General features: G+C 34.4%; 2 protein-coding genes and 1 pseudogene across 4 annotated transcripts; 1 reads left to right on the forward strand and 2 right to left on the reverse strand.

Annotated features, from left to right (window-relative positions):
• Positions 1-2419: 2419 nt before the first annotated feature.
• Positions 2420-3405, reverse strand: LOC147385084 (PRA1 family protein B2 pseudogene; annotated as a pseudogene).
• A 5710-nt stretch (positions 3406-9115) lies between these two features.
• LOC147385085 (uncharacterized) lies at positions 9116-11116 on the reverse strand. The gene is made up of 3 exons (XM_086426032.1): positions 10932-11116; positions 9402-9602; positions 9116-9303 (listed from the first exon to the last, which is right to left on the reverse strand). Exons 1-3 carry the CDS (start codon positions 11040-11042, stop codon positions 9268-9270), a joined length of 348 nt encoding a protein of 115 aa, XP_086282158.1. The 5' UTR covers positions 11043-11116; the 3' UTR covers positions 9116-9267.
• Positions 11117-12821: 1705 nt separating this feature from the next.
• Positions 12822-20715, forward strand: LOC147385086 (uncharacterized). Of its 3 annotated transcripts, XM_086425170.1 has the most exons (10): positions 12822-12879; positions 12958-13046; positions 14557-14751; positions 15764-15840; positions 16428-16481; positions 17784-18032; positions 18128-18190; positions 19088-19156; positions 19252-19297; positions 20419-20715. In XM_086425170.1, the coding sequence occupies exons 2-10, from the start codon at positions 13013-13015 to the stop codon at positions 20478-20480; spliced, it is 849 nt and encodes a 282-aa protein (XP_086281296.1). In that variant the 5' UTR covers positions 12822-12879; positions 12958-13012; the 3' UTR covers positions 20481-20715. The 3 variants fall into 3 exon arrangements, with proteins under 3 accessions (XP_086281296.1, XP_086281297.1, XP_086281295.1); XM_086425171.1 differs by having other exon boundaries at positions 12822-13046; positions 15773-15840; XM_086425169.1 differs by having other exon boundaries at positions 12823-13046.
• Positions 20716-21398: the final 683 nt, after the last annotated feature.

Raw genomic sequence — 21398 nt, forward strand, 5'->3', positions numbered from 1 at the left:
GATATTCATGTCATACATCAAAACTTATTTTCAACTCTTATCTTCTCAAACTCACCTTCAACAAACAACGTTAATGGTGGATTTCCGTTTCGATTGAACTCTGTGACCACGATTTTCTCTGGCCGGCGAGCATCAGGTACTCTCTCTCTCTCTCTCTCTCTCTCTCTCTCTCTCTCTCTCTCTCTCCGATCTAATCAATCGGAGTGCTTTTTTTAAGGAAATATATGGGTTTCAACTATGCGAACTCCAACATATCTACTCCCGCCGGCAAGCATCCAGGTATATATATTCTCTCTCTTCTCTCTCTCTCTCTCTTCTCTCTCTCTCTCTCTCTCTCTCTCTCTCTCTCTCTCTCTCTCTCTCTCTCTCTACGATCTGAACCCATCGGAGTTTTTAGATGAAATCTGTGGATTTCGACTGTACGAACTCCGATCGGATCGAATATTATCAGATATCTGATATATTTTTCGAATTCAAATTCGAATATTTGTTAGGGATATCCGATCGGGATTCGAATTCGGATAGGATTTTTTTTTCCAGATTCGAATTCGGATATAACAGTATCCAATCGGATACCTATCCGTTGACAGCCCTACATAGGACCCAAACTTCCTTAAGATTGAAAACCTTACGTTGTACTGTTATCCCGATCTCCTTGCATTCTACCATGGTGCTAGGATCCTTACAACCCCTTTTTCCAAGATCCCTTAAAAATAAAAAAAATAAAAATCTATTCGGCACACTCAACTCTATCAAAACCCACAACACTTGTTCATGGTTGATCTTCTCTGTTTATCTTTTATACAAGATAATAGCAGATATGACTTTTGCATATTTTCACATTTTCTTATAATGAAAAACTCTGTTATTATTGCTGATGTTAGACCTTACCAAGGCCCGCTATCATACCGCATTTTTCGGCCAAAAGATGATTTTCAGGAAATTTATTAGAAAAAAAAATGAGTTACTCTCATGGTTTTAGGAAATAAATGATTTAATAAAAAACCAATCAAGAAGATGTGAATTTTTCTGAAAATTTGGAAAATTTGTCCAAATAATAGAGCAGACAGTTATCAACAAATCATCGAGCCTAATCGAACTTGATTACTATGATCAAAACTAGAGTTACGACAGATCATATAAGATTGCAAGACCACTGGTTGGGGCAATGGTTTCAAATCTTGTCTGAGGCCCAGATGTCTCGTCCAAGTCATCTTGGGTCCATGAATGAGGCGGATTTACACCGCACCTCAGACTTCACAATATCTCACGAGACAAGCAATATGACTGAAAAAACAATCTTCTTCTTCTTGAAGAAGTTCACCAAACTGTTTGGGTACTCTGAAACCCTATTTTTCATGGGTGTTTTAGAGTAAATATAAGCTACTTTCTTCGTTAAAAATCACAATTTCTTCTTTGAATCTGAAGATTTATATGATTTAGAAACAAAAGATTGTATTTGAGGTTATAAACCCAATTTTCTCTGAAAATTGAGTTGGATTGTGATGTTTTCATATATAACTTCGATTCAGAAGTTCATTGAAAGTGCAAGATTGAAAAAAAAATCATTGATTGTACATATTGGACTTGGGATGTCTCAGAATTCTAATTTTTTCAAAAAAATTTAGGGGCAAAAACCACTATCTTGTTGCCAACCAAGATAGTCATCCAAAACGAGATGACTCATCCGAGACAATTCAGTCTCATCCATGAACAAGACGAGACATCAAATTGAGTTTTGAAATCAAGGTTGGGGCAGATCTAAAATAAATAGAATCAAGAAGAACATAAAGAAAATCAAACAATCGACCTTACGCAAATCCTCAGAAAAAATAAAATCTGATCTAATTCTGTGGTACAAAAATTTGGACTCTTGAAAACATAAATTTCACTTAGCTTGTGTAGAGGATAAAAGTTGTAACAGGTCTAAACCGACAAGATTTGGTTCTTGCTCTAATGTCAGAATAGGGGAAAATAAGAAGATCAAGGAGAAATCCCAAGAATCTGAGAACACGAGAAAATGAATAATTCTAATTCATTTGTGATTCCATAGATCATGAGATCCTTCGTGATCGAATTCCAAATTGGAAGGGACCAAGATAGAAACTCTGGTTAGGGGAAAAACCTATAAAAGGGAGAGAGATCGAGAGAAGAGGGGTTCTTCTTTTTTACCTCTCTCGGGGCATAAGAGAGATGGCATTCAACAATCTTTTCTTGACTAAATCTAACCTGATCGTTAGAGGGTTTCGACGACAGATAAGACACAAGGAGTTTTTCATCAGGGCTGCAGGGCAGAGTTGATAGAGGTAACTCGAAATCACCTCTACCGATCAAATCTCGTAAATTTAACTAAGATTTCAAAAGGATGATCAAATGAATTGCACAAATAAGATAAAATCAGAAACAAATTTACAGAATATAACAAAGAACACTTCTATTTCGCCAAAGATCCAACATTACATGTTATAGGTAAATTATATATATATCAAGCAAAACAGATCTGCAAGATTCGATCTACACATAACATACGAAACCCTAATTATTTCTACCAAAAAAAGAAACTAAAGATGAATCGTACAAAGAACAATCGGTTGCCCTAACCAATTACCAATCTCATCGAGATCAATTCAAGTCAATTGAATCATAAATTCAAGCCCGAGCCGCGACAACAGGAGCTGCAGAAGCAGTAGAGGAAGCGTTTCCAATGAAAGAGAGGAATCCAGAAGTGGCTGGCTCTTGTTCGTCTAAAAACAGATCCTCAGGAACCCTAAAAGCGCCATGAGCACAAACGATTCCAAATCCAAGCATGAGAGCAGAGACGATGAGCGATCCAACACTTGTGAGGAAGATAACAATGAAGGAGACAACAGTTAGAATCCCAAGAGTCTCTCGATCTGTAAATGTACGGCCGAAGAGAACAAGAGGCGGATCTGACGGTCGAAAGAGGTAGAGGAGGAACCAGGAGGACAGGAGACAAAGGAGGACGATAAGAGAGAATGGATGAGTGAGGAGAGAGACAGCGAGAATGGAGGCGATGAGGGTTAGGTAATTGATGCGGAAGTAGGAGAGGTTCTTGCGGACACGTGTCGCTGCTTCAGAGAGAGAATCAGGGCGAGAAAAGGATGAACGGTCAATAAGGTCTGACCATGGACGACGTTGCGAGAAGGCGAGGCGTGCTGAATCAGAGATGCGAGTAATGAAGGCACGGAAAGCTGGTGTGGCGATGGGCGGCTGAGATTGATCGGTTGATTGGGTGTTTGTGATTGGGAGAGTTTGGGGAGGAGATGCCATTGATGGATTTGAGGGGGGCACTTAGTGGATTTTTGGTGGAGGTTTTAGAGAGGGATTTGGTGGTTGGCGAACGCTCTGATAAATTTAGTGAGGAGAGGAGAATACGAGAGGAGAAGAGAGGAGACTTATAAGGGAAATGTTCAGCACCCTAAGTTTTACCACACACTTTAACAAACGTTTTTTGTCCTACATGGGTTAGAAGTTTTGGAATGAGTTGATTTTTGGTGAGGATGATCTCTATGATTAGAAGATCATCCTCCCCAAAAATCAGCCCATTTCAAAATGTTTAGCCCCATGTTTACACGTTGAAAAATCGTGGACCGTCCATTTTTTGTAAATCAATTTTGATGGGGTTAGAAGTTTTGGAATGAGCTGATTTTTGGTGAGGATGATTTCCTCACCATAGAGATCATCCTCACCAAAAATCAGCTCATTCCGAAACTTCTAACCCATGTAAGACAAAACGCGTTTGTTAAAGTGTGTGGTAAAACTAAGGGTGGCGAACGGGACCCGACTTATAATAATTTGGTTTTTTATTTGGGTGTCGGTGAGTTCGTTTTACGGTTTATTTTCTGTATCCTTGAAAAGCAAGTTACGCGGAGACGATTAAAGATTTAAAGCAAGACTTCTTAACGCAACACGTGGCTCTTAAATAATTTAATTTATATAAGTTACCATGGTTTTGAGATACGGATCATTTGCATCTCCATGACATTAGAATGAATTATAACCTAATGTAAATTTAAAGAGTCCACATAATATGACTAGCTAGGTGGCATACTCAAATGACTCTATGACATGAACAAATTCGGAGTTGTAGATCTATATGCCTTGGAATACACAATTCCCTTGAGATACATTTTTTTATAGGAAAGTGCAATCATGTATCTTGAGGTGCTCAGATCTACGATTCTCAAACTTGTTCACGTTATGGAGTCATTTGAGTATACCACCTCACGAGTCATATTATCACGACTCAAATTTAAAAGAAGAATAATGATTTTATGGCACGCCCCATACGTTATTTGACGTGACATATGCTAAAATCATAGATTCTTTTTCTCAGGATAAACAATTGCACATATTTATGGGAAATGTTCAATTGTGTATCTGGAAAGGAAAAAATATATGATTCTAGCCTATACCATGTCAAGGGGTGTACAGGGGCATGTGTCAAAGGGGGTGTCAAAAAATCACAACTCTTAAAAAAATGATTTTTTTTACGAGAGTTGCTTTTGCTTATTACATAGCAATTAAAAATAAATAAAAATAAGTAGATGATAGAAAATAAATAAAACTTAAGGTGCCCCATACAAGCTATTTTGATTTGTTTTTTTTTTTTAATCTCTATTTTTTAGTTTAGGATTTCATATCAACTTAATCATAATTGTAAAAAACTACATAAATTACTTGAAATGGGTGTTATAATGTTTTGTAATGTTGAGATTATAATTTATGCTTAATCTTTCTAATGTTTGAAGAGTATATTTTAATCTTTAATTAGGAAGTACTAAATAATTTAAGAGATTAAGGTGTAATAAATAAAAATTGGGGTGCCAATAACAGCTCTCCTTTTCCAATGTAAGAAATCTGTTTGGCAGCATTATTCTTGTGGTGGGTAAAAATTGTAAGCTCTCATGATTGCACGTGTCATCTTGAGATTTGTGCATGATCTTAATTAGGACAAGTTGTTCCAACAATTGTAGTTTCATGGAAGTATTTTTATTCTTATGATCAAGTCAAATCCCAAAAAATTAAAATTATTGCAAAATGTTCAATCGCTCAAGATATTGACTTTGGTAAAAATTTAGGAAATTAGGAAAAGTTGCACTATATGATATATAAAATGCGTAAGTCAAAAGAAAAATTATGTGATTCTAACCTCAAAACTATTAAAATTTCTTCTATGCCTAACTTTGGCATCGAAAGATTTGGTGTTATTACACCCAACAACGCTCAATACAGTGATCAACAATTAGATCAACCAAGCTTTGATCTCGAGGTGGATCCCAAAAATATTGCATCCAAGATTCACTCAATCAAATTTCCCATAAAATAATTCCATTTTAGAAACTGAAAGAACTCACTTTTTGCCCTTTTCTGTATTTTCAAGATGCAATTAAACATTGTCAAATATTTTATTTCCCAAAGAATTGATTTTTTTAATTAAATATTTTCTACCCAATGAGGTTACAATTTATTATATAATTGGATCGTCTCATCCGTAGAGGCTAGCTAATAGGGAGCTGGAATAATAACATTTCAAAAAAATCATTAATTTCTTCTTACATACTCAATTTATAACTCGTTCTTGACTTGACTTCTCAATTCAACCTCAAGAAGATCACCTATTTCTCGGATGTGAGTTCTCTTATGATTGGTGGTAGAGAATACTAAGAAGGTCCATCCAACAACAAATATGCTAACAATGACGGGAATATTGAAATGGAATGGTTGTACAACAACACCAAGGGAAAGTCTCCAAACTCATTAGTTAAAAAGTTAGCCTTTAACACATTGATCCATCGTTTATGGCTTGAAAGATGTAGACGTTTGTTCAAGAACAATTTCTTCCCACCAAACATGTTGGAATGCTTCATAGTGTGAGATGTCCAACTAAGGATCCAAAGAATAGATGCTAGCTCAGACGACAATGCCCCGACAAAAACCTTTATGACCTCTTGGAACTTGGACACAAAATTTGAGTTAAGAGTGCCTATGAGATACAAATGGATCAAATCTCCAAAGGCCTTCCATGTGATGAACTCTAATAGGTCCTTTCGAGGTAATGTTGGAAGAGGAAAGGGAGTAATAATGAGAGATAACGGAGGGAGTACTATTGGGACTTTTGTTAAAAATACCCACTGGAAATTGGTTCTCTTCCATGAGTTGCAAGTGATTCTAAAAGGAATGGCCATGACAGCCAACTTAAACAAAAGCTTTTTAAAGGTCAAAGCAAACTCTAAAGTGACTATTGAACTCTAAGGTGTAAATTGACATCTTAAAATTGTTTTAAAATTTGTTTTTCTTGACTTATAGTGACTCATATCCAAATGGATTGGTAAGGGTCTACCTAAAGTTCTAGGTAAGGGAATTTTGTTGAAGGACAAGAAAGGTGTTAGGCACCTTGTCCCTTTCATCTAAAAATGACTACCAATATAACTATAGATGAAGTTTTTAGAAATAATATTTTGGATTTTTGAAGATAAAGAGAGTTAGAGAGAGAGAGTTAAAGAAAATTGACTGTAGTTTATTTCTAAAATATAGGCAAATTAAGACAATGAACAAACCTTACTAGAAGTAAGTGTTTGCTGAAAGACTTTAGTGGGAATCTACTTGGATTTCTCCATTTTAAGTCTTAAAGTTTCAAAACAAGATTATTTACTTACTTAAGAGTGAATTTTTATTGGTTTAGTCCTTAAGAAGTGTCCATGGGTTGGACATCACCATTGGAAAAACTAGGGACCTTCATGTATGATTTGTATCCCTTTTGAGACTATTTTTCATTGGTTTAGAGAGTTAGGTAATGATCTAAAAAGATTATCACCTTTGACTCTTAACCATTTTGTAAAGTAAAATGTGGTGTGTGGAGGGATGTGTAAACATGGGATGGATTTAACAAAAGAAGATTACCTCTTAAAAGGGTTTACTCTCTAACTCTATTACCATCAAATAGATAAAAAAAAAAACTATTATTCTAAGAAACTTAGATTGCAAGAAAAAAAAAAAAAATAAAGCATCTATACTATGAATTTAAATTACATAAGTAACAAAATTAAAACAACATATTCTAGTGTTCTCAAGGAGCTTATTGAGGACTTATTAAGGGAGATCACCTTTAAGAGGGATTACTCTCTACCCTCAAGCCTCTAGACTAAATATTAAATATCTATATTATTAAATAAATATAAATAAAAATTTAAAATTAAACAACTGAAATAAAGAATGAGGAGGTGAGGATGGGGGGGATTAGAGAGGGGGTGGGTTGTGGTATAACTTCTCCCACTTTATTCTTCTTCTTTTTCTTTCTTGAGTTTTTCTTTTTGAGATAATTTGGACAGAATTTTGGAAAGGCTTAGGAGCTTTGAGAAATGATTTTGACAAAATTTTGTAATTCAAATTCTTCATTTCCCTCTTTTGCCTTGAATAGGTCTCCTATTTATAGGACTTTCGGGGTAAATTTGTCTCAAAACCTTGATACCCCAAATATTCAAGGAAAAACATTTATAAAAAGTATCAATTACACTTTCTAACATTGGCCTTGATGATCTTTAACCTCTTGTAGAGTCATACCAATCTTAATGATAAAGGGATAAGATAGTCTTTGCACCCAAAATTCTAGAGAATTCTTAGTTTGGGGGGTAGAATGGTTCTAGACAATATGATTTGGGTCAATTGTGAGAGTTCTACGCGAAATGACATGTAATTTGATGAAAGTTTTTTTTGCCATTTTTGGTAACTTTCTTAGGTTAACTCTTTAACAAACTAGAGATACAAAGGTCTTTGGATAGAAATTCTAGGAACTTCTTGAGATTGGATAAAATGGTCATAAGATTTGGAAAGTAGTCAATTTATCTTAAATGCCATAGAATCCTTTGGATATTTGAAAAATATTAGAATGGTAGAAAAGGGTTTTGACCCTAATATGTTTCAACAAACTAAGGTTAGAAGAGGTAATTATACTTGAGTAGGAACAAAACAAGAGCTTTGATCAAGTTGGAAAATAAGAAGATTATCATAAGGTCTTTGGTGGAGGAGATTTGAAAATTTAAAACATGGTTAGAAAGGGGATTAAGGAGGATTTTCTTAGAGAATAAGTCATTAAGAGAGTGGTGGTTTAGATAGTCATTTCCTGTGGAGAATCTCATACACACATGGGCTCTCTGATTGCCTAATTGAATTGGATGTATCCCAGGTATGGTCAAAAGAAATTATGTCTGGCCATACTTGAGGTAAGGTCAATACAATTTTAAGCCTACACATCACAAAAGTAAGGTCAATACAAAAAATGGCTTTACCATATAATGTGTACAGCTATGCAAAGCTATGTTTGGTCGTACAAGCCATATGACCAAGGCAAAGTTTGATTTTTAATGATCAAAATTGATCATTTTTTATTGGTCCAAGTGAGTCCCATAATTTTTATTGAAATTCTCTCAATTTGATCCTCGATGCATGGATTCAAACGAGCTCTTGGGCTTGTTTGATCAAATTGGGGTATCTATATCGGTCTTTTCTCCTACTTATTAGTGTAAATCGATCTAAATACCCTCACCTTCTACATTTAGTCATAAAACTTGGTGTATAGCAAAACCGTGGATTGAAGTATAAAATCAACAAGAATATAGATAAACTCAAAGAGGAGTAACACAAGACACAACATATGCGTGGTTTGATCAAAATTGACATACGTCCACGGGCGAAAGCTACAATTTCACTATATCAACCAACGAAGAATCCAAGTTACAATCTCCATCTATATCTACATCTCTCCAATGAAATGCCTGGTCTTTTTATTTTTTTATTTTTATAGGCAACATGAAAAAAAGAATATTTTGGTTCGGGGGCGTTGCCTCCTGCACCCTCACGAGCTAATCGAAGAGCTTGACGTTCGACAAAATTTGTTACATAGTACAAAATAACCAATCAAGAATAGAAAACATAACTTGACACTTGGAGTTTTATTTATTTTTTTTTTTGAAAAAATTAAAATTTCAACAACCACCATAGAGTGCATGATAGTTGATTATTCGAAGAACAAGAATAAATAAAGAAAGGGTTGTTATCAAATCCAAAATTGAGGAAGCATATAAGAGAAACAAGCAAGTAATAAGTTCATCATTTCACATTTGGTCTCACGTCCACCAAAGAAAATAACAAAAGATACTCGGTTGCAACGTATAACATATCATTTATTAAAAATACACGACAACAAACCATAAGAAACCTGACAACACGGCGTAAGTAATAAGAACTTTATAAGGTGGATCCATTCCATCCTAAGTAGGAACCCTGCATGTCACAAAAGACATTGTGGTTTTAAACAATAAAGGACTATTTACATGATATAGTAATGTGCAAAATTAGCTTAGTGAGTTGACATGGCTTACCTTAGTGTTGTAGAATTTGAGGAAAAATCGAGACTTTATGACACACAACTTCGTCTCGAGGAGAGTAGCAATCGCAGCACTCAATTTCTTGTTTACATCAGGGTTGAGACCCCCAATTGATACCAGCTCACCGTAAGCTGAAGGTTCCTCGGTTCCACTAAACGAAATGGGTATTGATCCCTTGAGCACAATCATCACATACTGTAAATTAACAAACAAAAAAAAAAAACGGAATAGTGAAACCTTTTACTTAATGAGCAACATACTCAACATGGAAAGAATCAAATGACCAACTTGACATACATATTTTATAAACATTTATATGTTGAGAAAAACATAAATAATGGATAACGAAAGAGAAAAAACAAAATGCAATCTCACAATCAGAAATATAGAGATTTTACATGGTTCCCTCAAGATTGAGATACGTCCATGGATCACACTAATTCCGTTATAAAGAGAAAACATGTAATTACAGATTACATTCATTTACCGAAAAGAGAAATATAATGCGGGACGAAAACATAATTATGATTTTACATAATACTAATGAAATTACGAAAATACCCTTAGCACCGAATCCATCAGGCTCCACAAACCATCTGTATATCTTTAGGTTTGTGTTACACTAACTTCGTTGGACATTACGTTCAACACTGCATTGATGTGGCAATGCATAGCTAACCATAGATTTCTTTCCTCGAGACACAAGTTAAAAAAATCATCGATTCTCTCAACGTAATGTTGAGCATAGTGTCTGACGAAGTTAGTCCAGTATTTTCCCTACCTATATAAGAAAATACGATGATGGATCCCACTATCTTTCTCTCAAGATGTATACCGTATCTCGAGGACAAATCTTATCTTTTCTTTTCTCCCTCTTTTCAAAAATATCCTTAACTTTATTTTATTTCTTCTTCCACACTTTTTTAATATTACCAGTCCAACTTTATTGGTTATCCTCTTGTCCCCCTTTCTTAAAAGTACCTCCTCGACTTTATTGATTTTTCCCTTTTACCCCCTTAACCTTGACCGAAAGAGGATGCCCAAACTGTCATGGGTGGAAGAGAACAAATTCATGAGTAATCGAATCCACACCATAGAGGAAGTTGTGGATTAAATCTCAGTGATCACCAAAATGTATTAGGATCGTCCAAACTTGATCTAAGTTTTTGGATATTGGGTTTATTTAACTTTACTACCCAAAATTGTAAATCTCATATGGAGCTGAAAATTTGAGAATCAAAGATTAGTAATCTTAAAAAACATTTCTAAGTCTTTGTAATAGTAGAAAACACACACACACACACACACACAAGGTATGTTCATCTGTACTAGTGAAGATTAGTTCCTCTAGATCTTTGTGACTTATGAGCATATTAGCTCATCAATTTACTAAATCAGATGCTCAAACTTCAAACAAAACCAAAAATCATAAACTTTAGCAGTTAAAGAGATAAAATAAATACAAATTGCAAGAGAGAGAGAGAGAGAGAGAGAGAGAGAGAGAGAGAGAGAGAGAGAACAGACGGCCTCTGGTTTGCCTATGATGTTAGCAACGATCGTGGTGGCTTCAGAGAGGATGGAGGAGGTGGTGATCCCATCGATGCTGACGTTTGTAGACAAGTTCAAGCAAGGCATCTTCTCTCTCACTTTTTTCTTTTTCTGTCTCAGTGTCTTGTTTCCAACTACCACACATGTTCCATCCACCAAGACAAATCAGATGAGTCATCTCGGTCTCCATACATTGTTCATCTAAGACATCTTAGTCAATAATTTTCAATTTTTTTTACATAAATTTAATTTATTTTTAAATATTAAAATATTTAAAAATAATAAAATTAAAAAATTAAATGAATTGTGATGTATGCACGCCGTTGGGTACACAATTGATGTGACAAGGACACAAAATCATAGATCATTTTCATCAAGATACATAAGAAAAAAATGTGTGATTCTGTGCCCTTGCCACGTTAACCATGTATCCAACCACATACAAAGATCATATGCATTCATCATTATATTATTCAAATTAAAAATGGTAACTCATACTTGGATTGACTAGGAAGCATAATTTTTTACTAATTAAAATATTTTTTATTCACATAAAATAATATTTTAGATTGATTATCTACTAGTACAGCTTATAACCTAGGAAAAATAAGAAAAAATAACACCTATAGACATGCATGGATTAATTATGATGAATCTTTAATGTTTGGCTGAGTCTTTCTAATTGTTGGATGTACCCAGTATTCGAGCTGACTGTTGAACATGGATGGCACTGATCATCCTATTATTATAAGAGAGCTTTTATTATTAACACACCAACTTTTACTTATCACACATTAATTTTAGGTAAACTTCAAAATGATTATACTCCTAACTTATAAATTAAGGATTTCGCCTATTACAATTGTAGAGGGGTTTTTTGTTGATTTACCTCAAACAACTCAAACCACCTTGATTATGGCTTTTCTACTTCCACACGCATAGGGGCATCATTGTGGTACTTGTCAAACACTTTCTTACCCTCAAGTTAGAATAGAAATTACATAGAATAATAGTTAATTTCTTTCATTATCTTTCAAAAGTGTTTTCTCTTAAGTTCTCTTTACCTATTTATAAGTCAACCATTTTCTTAATTACCTCTTTAGCCATGTCACTCCATTTATTTATTTATTTAATTTTTTTATGGGGATTAGAGCTTATCATGGACTTATCTTTCGTCTAAATTCTTGGACCTACTAATAGAAAGTTCTTCTAAAATAAGAGGTGATTCGTTTACAAAAAAAAAATAAAATGTGATTGATACAATCAATCACTTCAAGATTCTTGGGATCTTTGCCGAATTTGAAATAAAAGATTATAAGACAATTTGTCCTATTAGTTGACCACAAAACTTATCTTAGATTTTGACATATGTAGGGTCTAGATTTATTCTACACAATCATACCATTGCATTATAAGTTGAATTATTATTGTTAAAAGTTATAAATTCAAAATGCATATATCATACTTTTGAAACAGACACTCGAAATATAAAATAGAATTTTAAGTTCATTAAAAGGTATATAAATCTTCAAAATTAATTAAAGAAAAATACGTCTGAATGTTCAAGTGTAAGAGTATATCATTCTTCATTCGTCATTCATTTAAAAAATCATAAAAAATGATCGTAATCATTGTTGAAAAATCTAATTACGTAGGGAAAATGAGAAAATTGGTAGTTTGGGTATTTCAAAAGCATTACACAATGTCAAATGAGTTCAACGGACTACCAGAAAAGAAAAGTTTACTCGAAGGACTATTATGATACCACTCAAAACTTAGGGGTTATTTAGACAAAAGTGATGGGTGCAAAGAGTAATTGATGGTGTGTGCAGAGAGCAGCCCGCGGAATTAAAAAGACGGGTGGCGAGTGGCGACTTTAACGAAGGAGAAAAGGCGGAAATTTCGAAGACAGAACTTCCACCTTGTAGTTGTCACTTGTCATCTCTTATTATCTTCTTCTTTCGAGTAAAAAATCTTCTAAACAAACTTATTTCCTTGTTAGGTCATCATCTCCGTTCCCGAGTTCATTTTCTTCTCTGCAAATCGGTTTCTCTCTCATGGCGTTTGCTGCAGTTCTTACCTCCTTCAACTGTAAGTCTCTCTCTCTCTCTTAATCATCCTTATTCATTGCTTTGTGGCTTTGGTTCTCTACGTATCGTTTCAGAAGAATTTGCCCAAATGTATCTGCAATTTCTGTTTCATTTGTTACCTGGATCGAATGAGTTCTTAAACTTTGGTGAAGGTGTTGGATCTGTAGAAATCTGAATTTATTGAGAATTCTTGGATGAATATTACATGAACCCTGATTGGATATTTATTGGGATTACATCAACCAAGATAAGGAAACTAGACTAACATAAATATTCTAAGTTACCTAATTGATACTAATTGAACCTAATTGATGCAAATCTAAATCTTCAAGATATATGATGAGATACACCATAGCATTGATATTGTGTATCTCATGCACATTATTATAATGGATACACCTTATCTCTATTACCCTCGCCCAATTGCATGGTCCTTTAGAAAAAGACTATGCAATTGATTACATAAAATATTAGTCTTTGATCTCATGAAGAAGTTGTAGATGGATTGCCGCAAGGTCCAATCATGCTTGATGGTGGTCACCGTCTATCTGTGAAGTTCATCACTGTCGCATCCCGCTCATTTTTGAGTATGTTGGAGTCGGTGGCCCATTAGATTAGGTTTGTTGTGATCTCCCCCAAAGCGTAGAAATATGGATTGTACAATTTAAATATAAGAACTCTCATTGTAGAGATTTGAGATCAAATAAAAATTGAGATTGTGAGGTATTAATTTGTGAAATAGGGAGGTTTGTAGAAACATAGAGAAATGTGAGATTTTTATTGGAAAAAAAAAAAAAAAAAAAAAAACGGCGCACCAAGATCAATGTGCTCAGTGGAGCTTGAGCTCTAAAACCATGTAGAAATATGAATTTATTGAGAATTCTTGGATGAATATTACATGAACCCTGATAGGATATTTATTGGGATTACATCAACCAAGATAAGGAAACTAGACTAACCTAAATATTCTAATTTACCTAATTGATACTAATTAAACCTAATTGATGCAAATCTAAATCTTCAAGATATGTGATGAGATACACCATAGCATTGATATTGTGTATCTCATGCATATTATTATAATGCATACACCTTATCTCTAGTAGGATCTAGGTGGTGAGATCCAATGATCTCTCTCTTTGATGAAGTCCAATTTGAACGAAAAATATGCATTTGTGTGTGATCTATGGTTTGTACAATAATGTCTGATGCAGAGTAGGAGTGAATTAAGGTCTCGACAAGGTTTAATTTTTTTTTTTTTTTAGTTCTTTATTATTTAGGATTATTTACAGATTGTGTGTCTTGTACGGTCCATTTTGTTAATTTCAGATTGTATATGTGTATCTTTTTAATCACTATTTTCTTTTAAAAAGTTAATAATTTTTATTTTTTATAAGTTTAGAATCTGTAACGGAAAGAAAAAAAAAAATCATTAATTGATGTTTGTAGTGCTTTGTGTTATTTCATTGTGGAGTTTAGAGATAGTTCTTATACGTACTTCCTTACTCCAGGTGCTGTAGGTACAGTTTCACATGTGCAATCCACACTTGAGAAGCCTGGTGTTGCTCCTTTGTGCAATGCTGCCTCAAATAAATCGCTATTTACTCGAGCCCCGATAATAGGTGGGAGGCTCATTTCGTCTCCATTTTTGGCCAGAAAAGGAGCTTTCCTAGTATGTGGTCAGGCCTTGTTTGCAGCATCTGATGGTGATTACTATCTTTCTACATTCTAATAATATATGTGGTTTTTATGCCTAGTAAGGGCTTCTGTTAATTAGCAATTATTTTTTCCTCTTCGCTTTGGAAAACATTAGGTAAAATAGGCATTGGGTGGTTCATGATTTAATATTTAATTGTGATAAAAAAGCAGTTAGGTTTCAATTTTACTAAATGCGTTCTAATATATATTTGTGCAATTTTTAACTCGGGATTTTTTCTTTTTCCTGAAAATTGTGTGTATGAAAAAGAAAAAAAAAACAGGACTTCAACCATTTTCACCCTGTCTTAGGACTTATGGTTTAACCATCTGAAAATTGTTCAAGTTAGTTATTGTTTATTAACAAGATTATATGTTTATGTGTTCTAGGTAAGGCTATTTTTGATGATGTTGGCAATGTATGGAAATCTGATAGTGTACGTTTATGACACAATACTCCTTTGTCATCTTTTTTCTTTTTAACAAAAAGTTTTAAATATTTTGTCCTGAAATCTTGCTTCTAGAGAATGTTTGCTAACTTGGGTTAGCTAAGAAATTTTAATGTGGGGTAGTAAAAATGGTCTGCCATTTATGCTTTTGGGATTCACTGTAACAATCATGAATTTCGAGAAATATTCATCACACATATATGAAGCAAGAAGAGAATTTTCTTATGGGTTTCATCACTTAAACCAGTTACTACATCCCCAGACTCATGGGTGCCAAGCCACAAACAACTTCACAAGTTTTTCTCTTTCAAGTACTTGCCTCCTGGTCTCTTCTCTTATAGGAGGGGTCCTTAAACAGAAATATAGATAGTTTAGAGATAGAAATCAATTCTCCTTTAATTAAGGGATTTATTCCTTCTAACATGTGATGGATTGTCCAACTCCAACATGATCTCAATGTGGACATTGCCATCACATGTAAGAATTGGGCATAAATTTCTCCTAATTCATAAAATCTACTATACCATTTTAAATATTGTTTCATGCTAAAGCTTGGTGACCATGAATGCAATAGTTTCTTCAGGTAGCAACTCACAAGAATCATTGAAGAAGGAAAATCTGCAGAGCCCAACATTTCCTAATGGATTTGAGGTGAGATATGGATATTGAAGCTTACTCTGCTTCCATTTTATCCTCTCTTCAACAATATGGGTCTTTTTGTTGTTTTTGTGTTGATTGTGTGCATTTAACATGGATGTGAACCATAACATTAATTTTATAATCTACATTTTTCTCCATTCACCTCTAAAATTTTCAAAATTTCAAAAAGTGAGTTCATGGCATTTTCCCTCACATGCCTTGTGAAATGTATCAGAGATGGATTGATGTTTTCTACTTGGGTAATGGTTTTCTTGGGAGTTGTGACCATCCAATTACTTGAGTCATATGCTTCTGTATCTGCACAATTAAGCCTTATATGTATTATCTTTTTATAGACCTTATTTGTTTTGATTATAGTAATATCTCGAGGCATATGCTTTGAAAGCATAATGAAAAATATCCAAAGATGGTTCATGGCTTGTGTTCAAATACGATAACCTTTATTTATTTATGCTGACGTAGTACAATAGTTTTCTCTTCCTCTCTCCTAGTCCAATCCTTAATGTATATTCCTCATTATACTTATGTCGCATGTTCCATCTCATTTTTATTTATGAAATTACTTATGTCCATTTCAGGCATTGATCCTTGAAGTCTGTGACGAGACAAATGTAGCTGAACTAAAACTAAAGGTACACTTATGTTTCTCTTATTCCACTGATGGTTTGTGTTTTATTCGTGAAGACATATTTTCATTGCTTAGTATATATGTTTTAAGTTGGGAATAGGGGACACACTTCTCTTTGCTTAGTATATATGTTTTAAATTGGGAATAGGGGACACAATTCTCTTTTGGGAGGATGAGTGCGTAGAGTGGGAATCTCTTTGGAATGATACAATTCCTGGACCTATATTCTTTATAAAAAATAAGGGAAACTCTAACTCTTTTTGCACCACATGACTATTTACAGGCCTTTCGGACAATAAATATTTTGACGCCTATCAACCTACGTATATTTGGATTGCTGTGAAGATGCCAAAAATCATTCTGACCTGTCATTTGTAACCATTCATCATCGGCTTCTCAACAGGTCTGTTAATACTAGTAGAGGCAAGTCAGATCCAGCCCAAGGGACCGGGATGACCAGGCTTGATAGGATGACATTGAGAAATTTTCTGCAATTCATGTGTATATCCACATTGAACATTAGCTTATTTAATTACATTACAGCGAAGCATACCTGGTGGGATTCAAATCCGCAAAATTTTTTTATATTAAAAATTAGACACCTTATTATGCTATAGGTATTTTATAGCTTGTTGAAATATTAAACGTACATTTAAGCAATGCAACTTGGTTTATACTCAGCATAGTGGTCTCTATTGTTTTGTATCGATGTGAAAACTTTTGATATATTTAACATAAATAGTTGTAAGATTCATTGTATAGCCTAAAACATGTTTTTTATCAATATTTATCACTACTGATTATGATGAATTGTTTGAATATTTCAAAAAGTTTGAATATTTTGTCCAGTCTCTGAGATTGTTTCTTTTTTTTTTTTCCCTTGGCCGGAATATCACCTCGAGACGAAATTTTAAACCTCGGCTGTTTTATCATCCCTTGCTTTGATAGCAGTGTGACCCCTTCTTCTGTAGGCCCACCTTTGCCCTTAGCATTGAAGGGGTTCCTCGATCCAACCTTGTGACCACCCTAGTTGTGTTCCTCACCATGTACATGGTCAGTTGGTCACTTGTGGATTCTCATGACTCATATACAAGATACGATACCTCAAGATTAGTATTAATGACACATGGATGGCTAAGATCTAAGATTTATGCACACAATAGTATAAGAAAAAAACACAATTTCTTTTTTCCTTATTACCATAACCATTTCATATTCGTTTATTTGTGTTCTTTGACAAAAAAAAAAAAAAATCAAAATTCCACATTTTGGGTGAGCACTTACTTATTTCAATTTTTATGAACAGGTTGGAGACTTTGAAATGAATCTCAGAAGGAACATTCAAGACAAATCTTTAACTTCACCTTCAACACCACCTCCTGTTCCTAGTAAACCAATGGTCGAATCAACACCTGCAACACCACCAGCATTACTTTCAAAAGCTGTTCCAGAGATCAGTGGCCCTTTTAAAAATGCTGAATTGGCGAAGTCGTCAAAGCTAGCTGCTCTAGAAGCCTCAGGAGCAAAGGGATATGTTCTAGTATTCTCTCCAACAGTATGAATCTTTCGTCATATAATTCATATTTTCCTTGAATTATTATTTTGAACTTATACCAGTCTTTTAACATCTGCATCCCATTTTTTTGTTAGGTTGGCTCATTCCGAAGGGGAAGAACTGTGAAAGGAAAGAAGCAACCTCCTATCTGTAAAGAGGTAACATTCAATTTATTTCTTTCTCCTATGATTTGTCCTTTCAAAGAAATTATCTTTTGGGTTCAGTCTGGCATGTTTTCTCCAAACTCTTCTACTTCGCTAGAACCAACAGCAGATTGGAAAATTTTTAGTCCGCTGGGCAGTAAGAGAGGAAGTCAAACCTATGTTACTTGGTTCGTCAGTTCTCTCGGTTCGAATTTGGGTTCATGGTTTCGCCACTTTAGAATGAACCCAATTTGTAAGGGTAGGTAGAGATAATTTGTTTCTTGGTTCGCTTCGGTTCCCTAGATCGGTTCACTAGCTTGGTTCGCTTGTACATTTAATTCAAGTATACAATATATAAGTTCAATTATAATGTTAAAAAATTCGAAGTTAAATGGAAACAGATTAATATAATGATCGAAGTTCTTATCTGGACAATGAAAAAAATATATAATAAATTGGTTTTGTTTCACTGAACCAATTAAAGAATTGTTCGGTTTGCCCAACCCTATCAAAATTCTATGGGTTCATGGTTTGCTTGATTTTGGAACCCAGTGCAAACCGTACCATGAATTGGGTAACATAGAATCGAACAAGATATAGTCAATCGACTTTACAGACATACTAGCACATATCAGTCTTGTGGATTGTCTACAGATTGAATCTTTGCAATCATCCAATTGGATCCATTGTTGGTGTAAAAGGGTGGTCTAGCTCAGACCGTCTAGCAGTGGTTTTCACTTCTCACTCCTCCATAGGTGTGCCATGTCAACTGGTATGCAGTTGGCAGACCATTCTTACTTTCTACTCTCAATGATGTCTTAGATTGTTTTGGTTTATTATATTGCTTCTCTTCTGATGATGGCTTTCACACACCTTGAGAACTTACACAATTACCAATATTTTCAAATTCAGGGTGATGTGATCAAGCAAGGGCAGGTAATAGGCTATTTGGACCAGTTTGGTAGTGAGCTTCCGGTGAATGTAAGACCTCTTTGTTAACTAATCCTTAGAGTTTGAGCTCTACTTGACAATTTATCTCTTCTTCCACCTAATCCTTGTTGGCATTTATCGAGCAGTCGGATGTGGCTGGAGAAGTCTTGAAATTGCTATACAATGAGGGAGGTAAGATTTCTTTTACCATCTCAACTATTGTCAGGTTTATTTGTTTTCTTTCTATATTCAATTCATGAGATCAATCTACTGCAACTCATACATTAAGTTTTAAAGCTCATCAAATCCACTTGAAATTTGTTAAAATCAGTCAATATGGTAAGAACTCTTATATTTGTTAATCCTCCCTTACCTGTTGCGTACAATCTTTTGTACACCAGTATCATTTATAGATGATATAAATATGTTATAGGTTGTGGACTACAGATGACAATATGTAAAAATGTTGATAATCCCAGAAATCGACACACATTGGACGATACACGTAAAGCTCATCTTTGAATAGCAATATAACATAGACAAATGATACAAAGACAATCAAGATAAAAAAGAATACTTACGTTTCATTCTTGGCTCATTATGCAATCAGTGACTAGTCTTGGTCTCCATGCTAGCTGAGTTGCAATGTGAGACCAGATCTTTAATTCTTGGTAATAAACCCACCATGTTGCCAATGAGTCGTGATTTTCTGATGCCCCCTGACGTGGCATGGGCTAGAACCATAGATTTTTTCCCTTGGGATACACAACTGTACATACCCATAAATATGTGCAGTTGTGTATCCCGAGGAAAAGAATCTATGGTTTTAGCCCATGCCATGTCAAGGGGCATATGGGGTCGTGTGTCCGAGGGGGCCATCAGAAAATCATTATTCTTTGCCAATTGTTATAATGATACTAGGAAATTGATTTTTCCATCGAACATTTGATCTCTTCTAGAGTTGAACGATAGGACTCCATAATTTCTTTTTTGTGTCATATTCAAATTCTTGAACGAAAATATTCTAGACATAAAGAAATCTTTGCTTCTTTAATTGGGAAACACCAAATTTGTGAAATTTTTTCCTGATATCCCAAAAAACTGGAAAAAAAAAGAAAAGAAAAAGACAACAAACAATGAATAATTCCTACCACAGAATATTTAAATATTCCATGACAATTAAATGGCCAGGAAAGTATCTCTTGTAAAAGGAAAAATAATTTGGGTCTGGAATGCAATTTTATACTAAACTATTAGAATCTAAATGTAAAGATATTTGCTTATTGATGTTCTCTCCATTGTGCGGTTTACAGAAGCTGTTGGCTATGGTGACCCTCTTGTTGCTGTCTTACCATCATTTCATGGCATCAATTAACTTCATCTTTTGCCTCTGTGACCTCAACTCTAGTTGCAGAGCTCCATAGTCACTTTTTTTTATATTTTAAAGTCCAATTAGATCAGGAAAGGAGATGTAGTTGTGATTCTTAATAGTTCATCTTTTAATCAACTAAATTGGCGGGGTAATTATATTGTGGATTATAAAAAATTACGACATTTTTTAAAATCGGGCATACATTATAGTAGTAATTTATATATGTTGCTTTCTTGTATTTGGAATCAAACATGGGTGCAATTAGATTGCGAAGATCACGAAATTGAGGTTTCATGAGGGCCTTCAGAGGTTTTCAGGAGTGTAAAGAAGAAGAAAAAGAGTTGGAAGAAATAGTTTATTTTAAGTCACTTGAGGTTATTGGTTAATTATTATATATACGATGGGCATCAACAAGCGTTCTTGTTTGTGGAGTAATGCCTTTGGATCCTGGTCTTCTATTGTGGACTAATGCAAAATAACCTAAATGCCCTCATCTTCAACTTCTAACAAAGGGTATCTCAAATATTTACCAAAACTTACATCCAATTGTTTTAAATTTGGAAAAAAAAAAAAAAGATTGATTAAGCATTTATGATTGTTTGATCAATGGGAGGGTGAATCATTTTTCGGTATTGATCAGAACAATATGATCTTCAGCATTTATGATTTGTTGATCAAGGGGGACTGAACCATTTTGTTGGTATAGATGGGTGATGTACCTACCTATGGTACAACAGTGTCATATACTATAATTACCCATCATTTCGATATACTATGATAGATTACACCTTCGTATGACGTGGCGAAGTACTTTCCAACCACTTTCTTTTCTTGGCTTGACCACTCAAATTGAATAAATCCAGCCACGTATGAAAATATTATTATAACTGTAAAAAACGATAAAAATTTAAAACTGTTAGA

The sequence above is a fragment of the Akebia trifoliata genome, chromosome 15, assembly GCF_017979445.1.
Source record: "Akebia trifoliata isolate Shusen 1 chromosome 15, ASM1797944v1, whole genome shotgun sequence".
Taxonomy (NCBI): domain Eukaryota; kingdom Viridiplantae; phylum Streptophyta; class Magnoliopsida; order Ranunculales; family Lardizabalaceae; genus Akebia; species Akebia trifoliata.

Excerpts from the sequence above, each read along its gene's own strand:
- LOC147385086 (XM_086425170.1), top strand. The coding sequence starts at position 13,013 with ATGGCGTTTGCTGCAGTTCTTACCTCCTTCAACT. Across the intron at positions 18,191-19,087 it reads AACCTCCTATCTGTAAAGAG|GGTGATGTGATCAAGCAAGG; the intron begins GTAACATTCAAT and ends TTTCAAATTCAG. Across the intron at positions 19,157-19,251 it reads GTAGTGAGCTTCCGGTGAAT|TCGGATGTGGCTGGAGAAGT; the intron begins GTAAGACCTCTT and ends TTTATCGAGCAG.
- LOC147385085 (XM_086426032.1), bottom strand. The coding sequence starts at position 11,042 with ATGCCTTGCTTGAACTTGTCTACAAACGTCAGCATCGATGGGATCACC. Across the intron at positions 9,603-10,931 it reads TCATAGGCAAACCAGAGGCC|TATGTGATGATTGTGCTCAA; the intron begins GTCTGTTCTCTC and ends GTTAATTTACAG. Across the intron at positions 9,304-9,401 it reads TCAAATTCTACAACACTAAG|GGTTCCTACTTAGGATGGAA; the intron begins GTAAGCCATGTC and ends TGTGACATGCAG.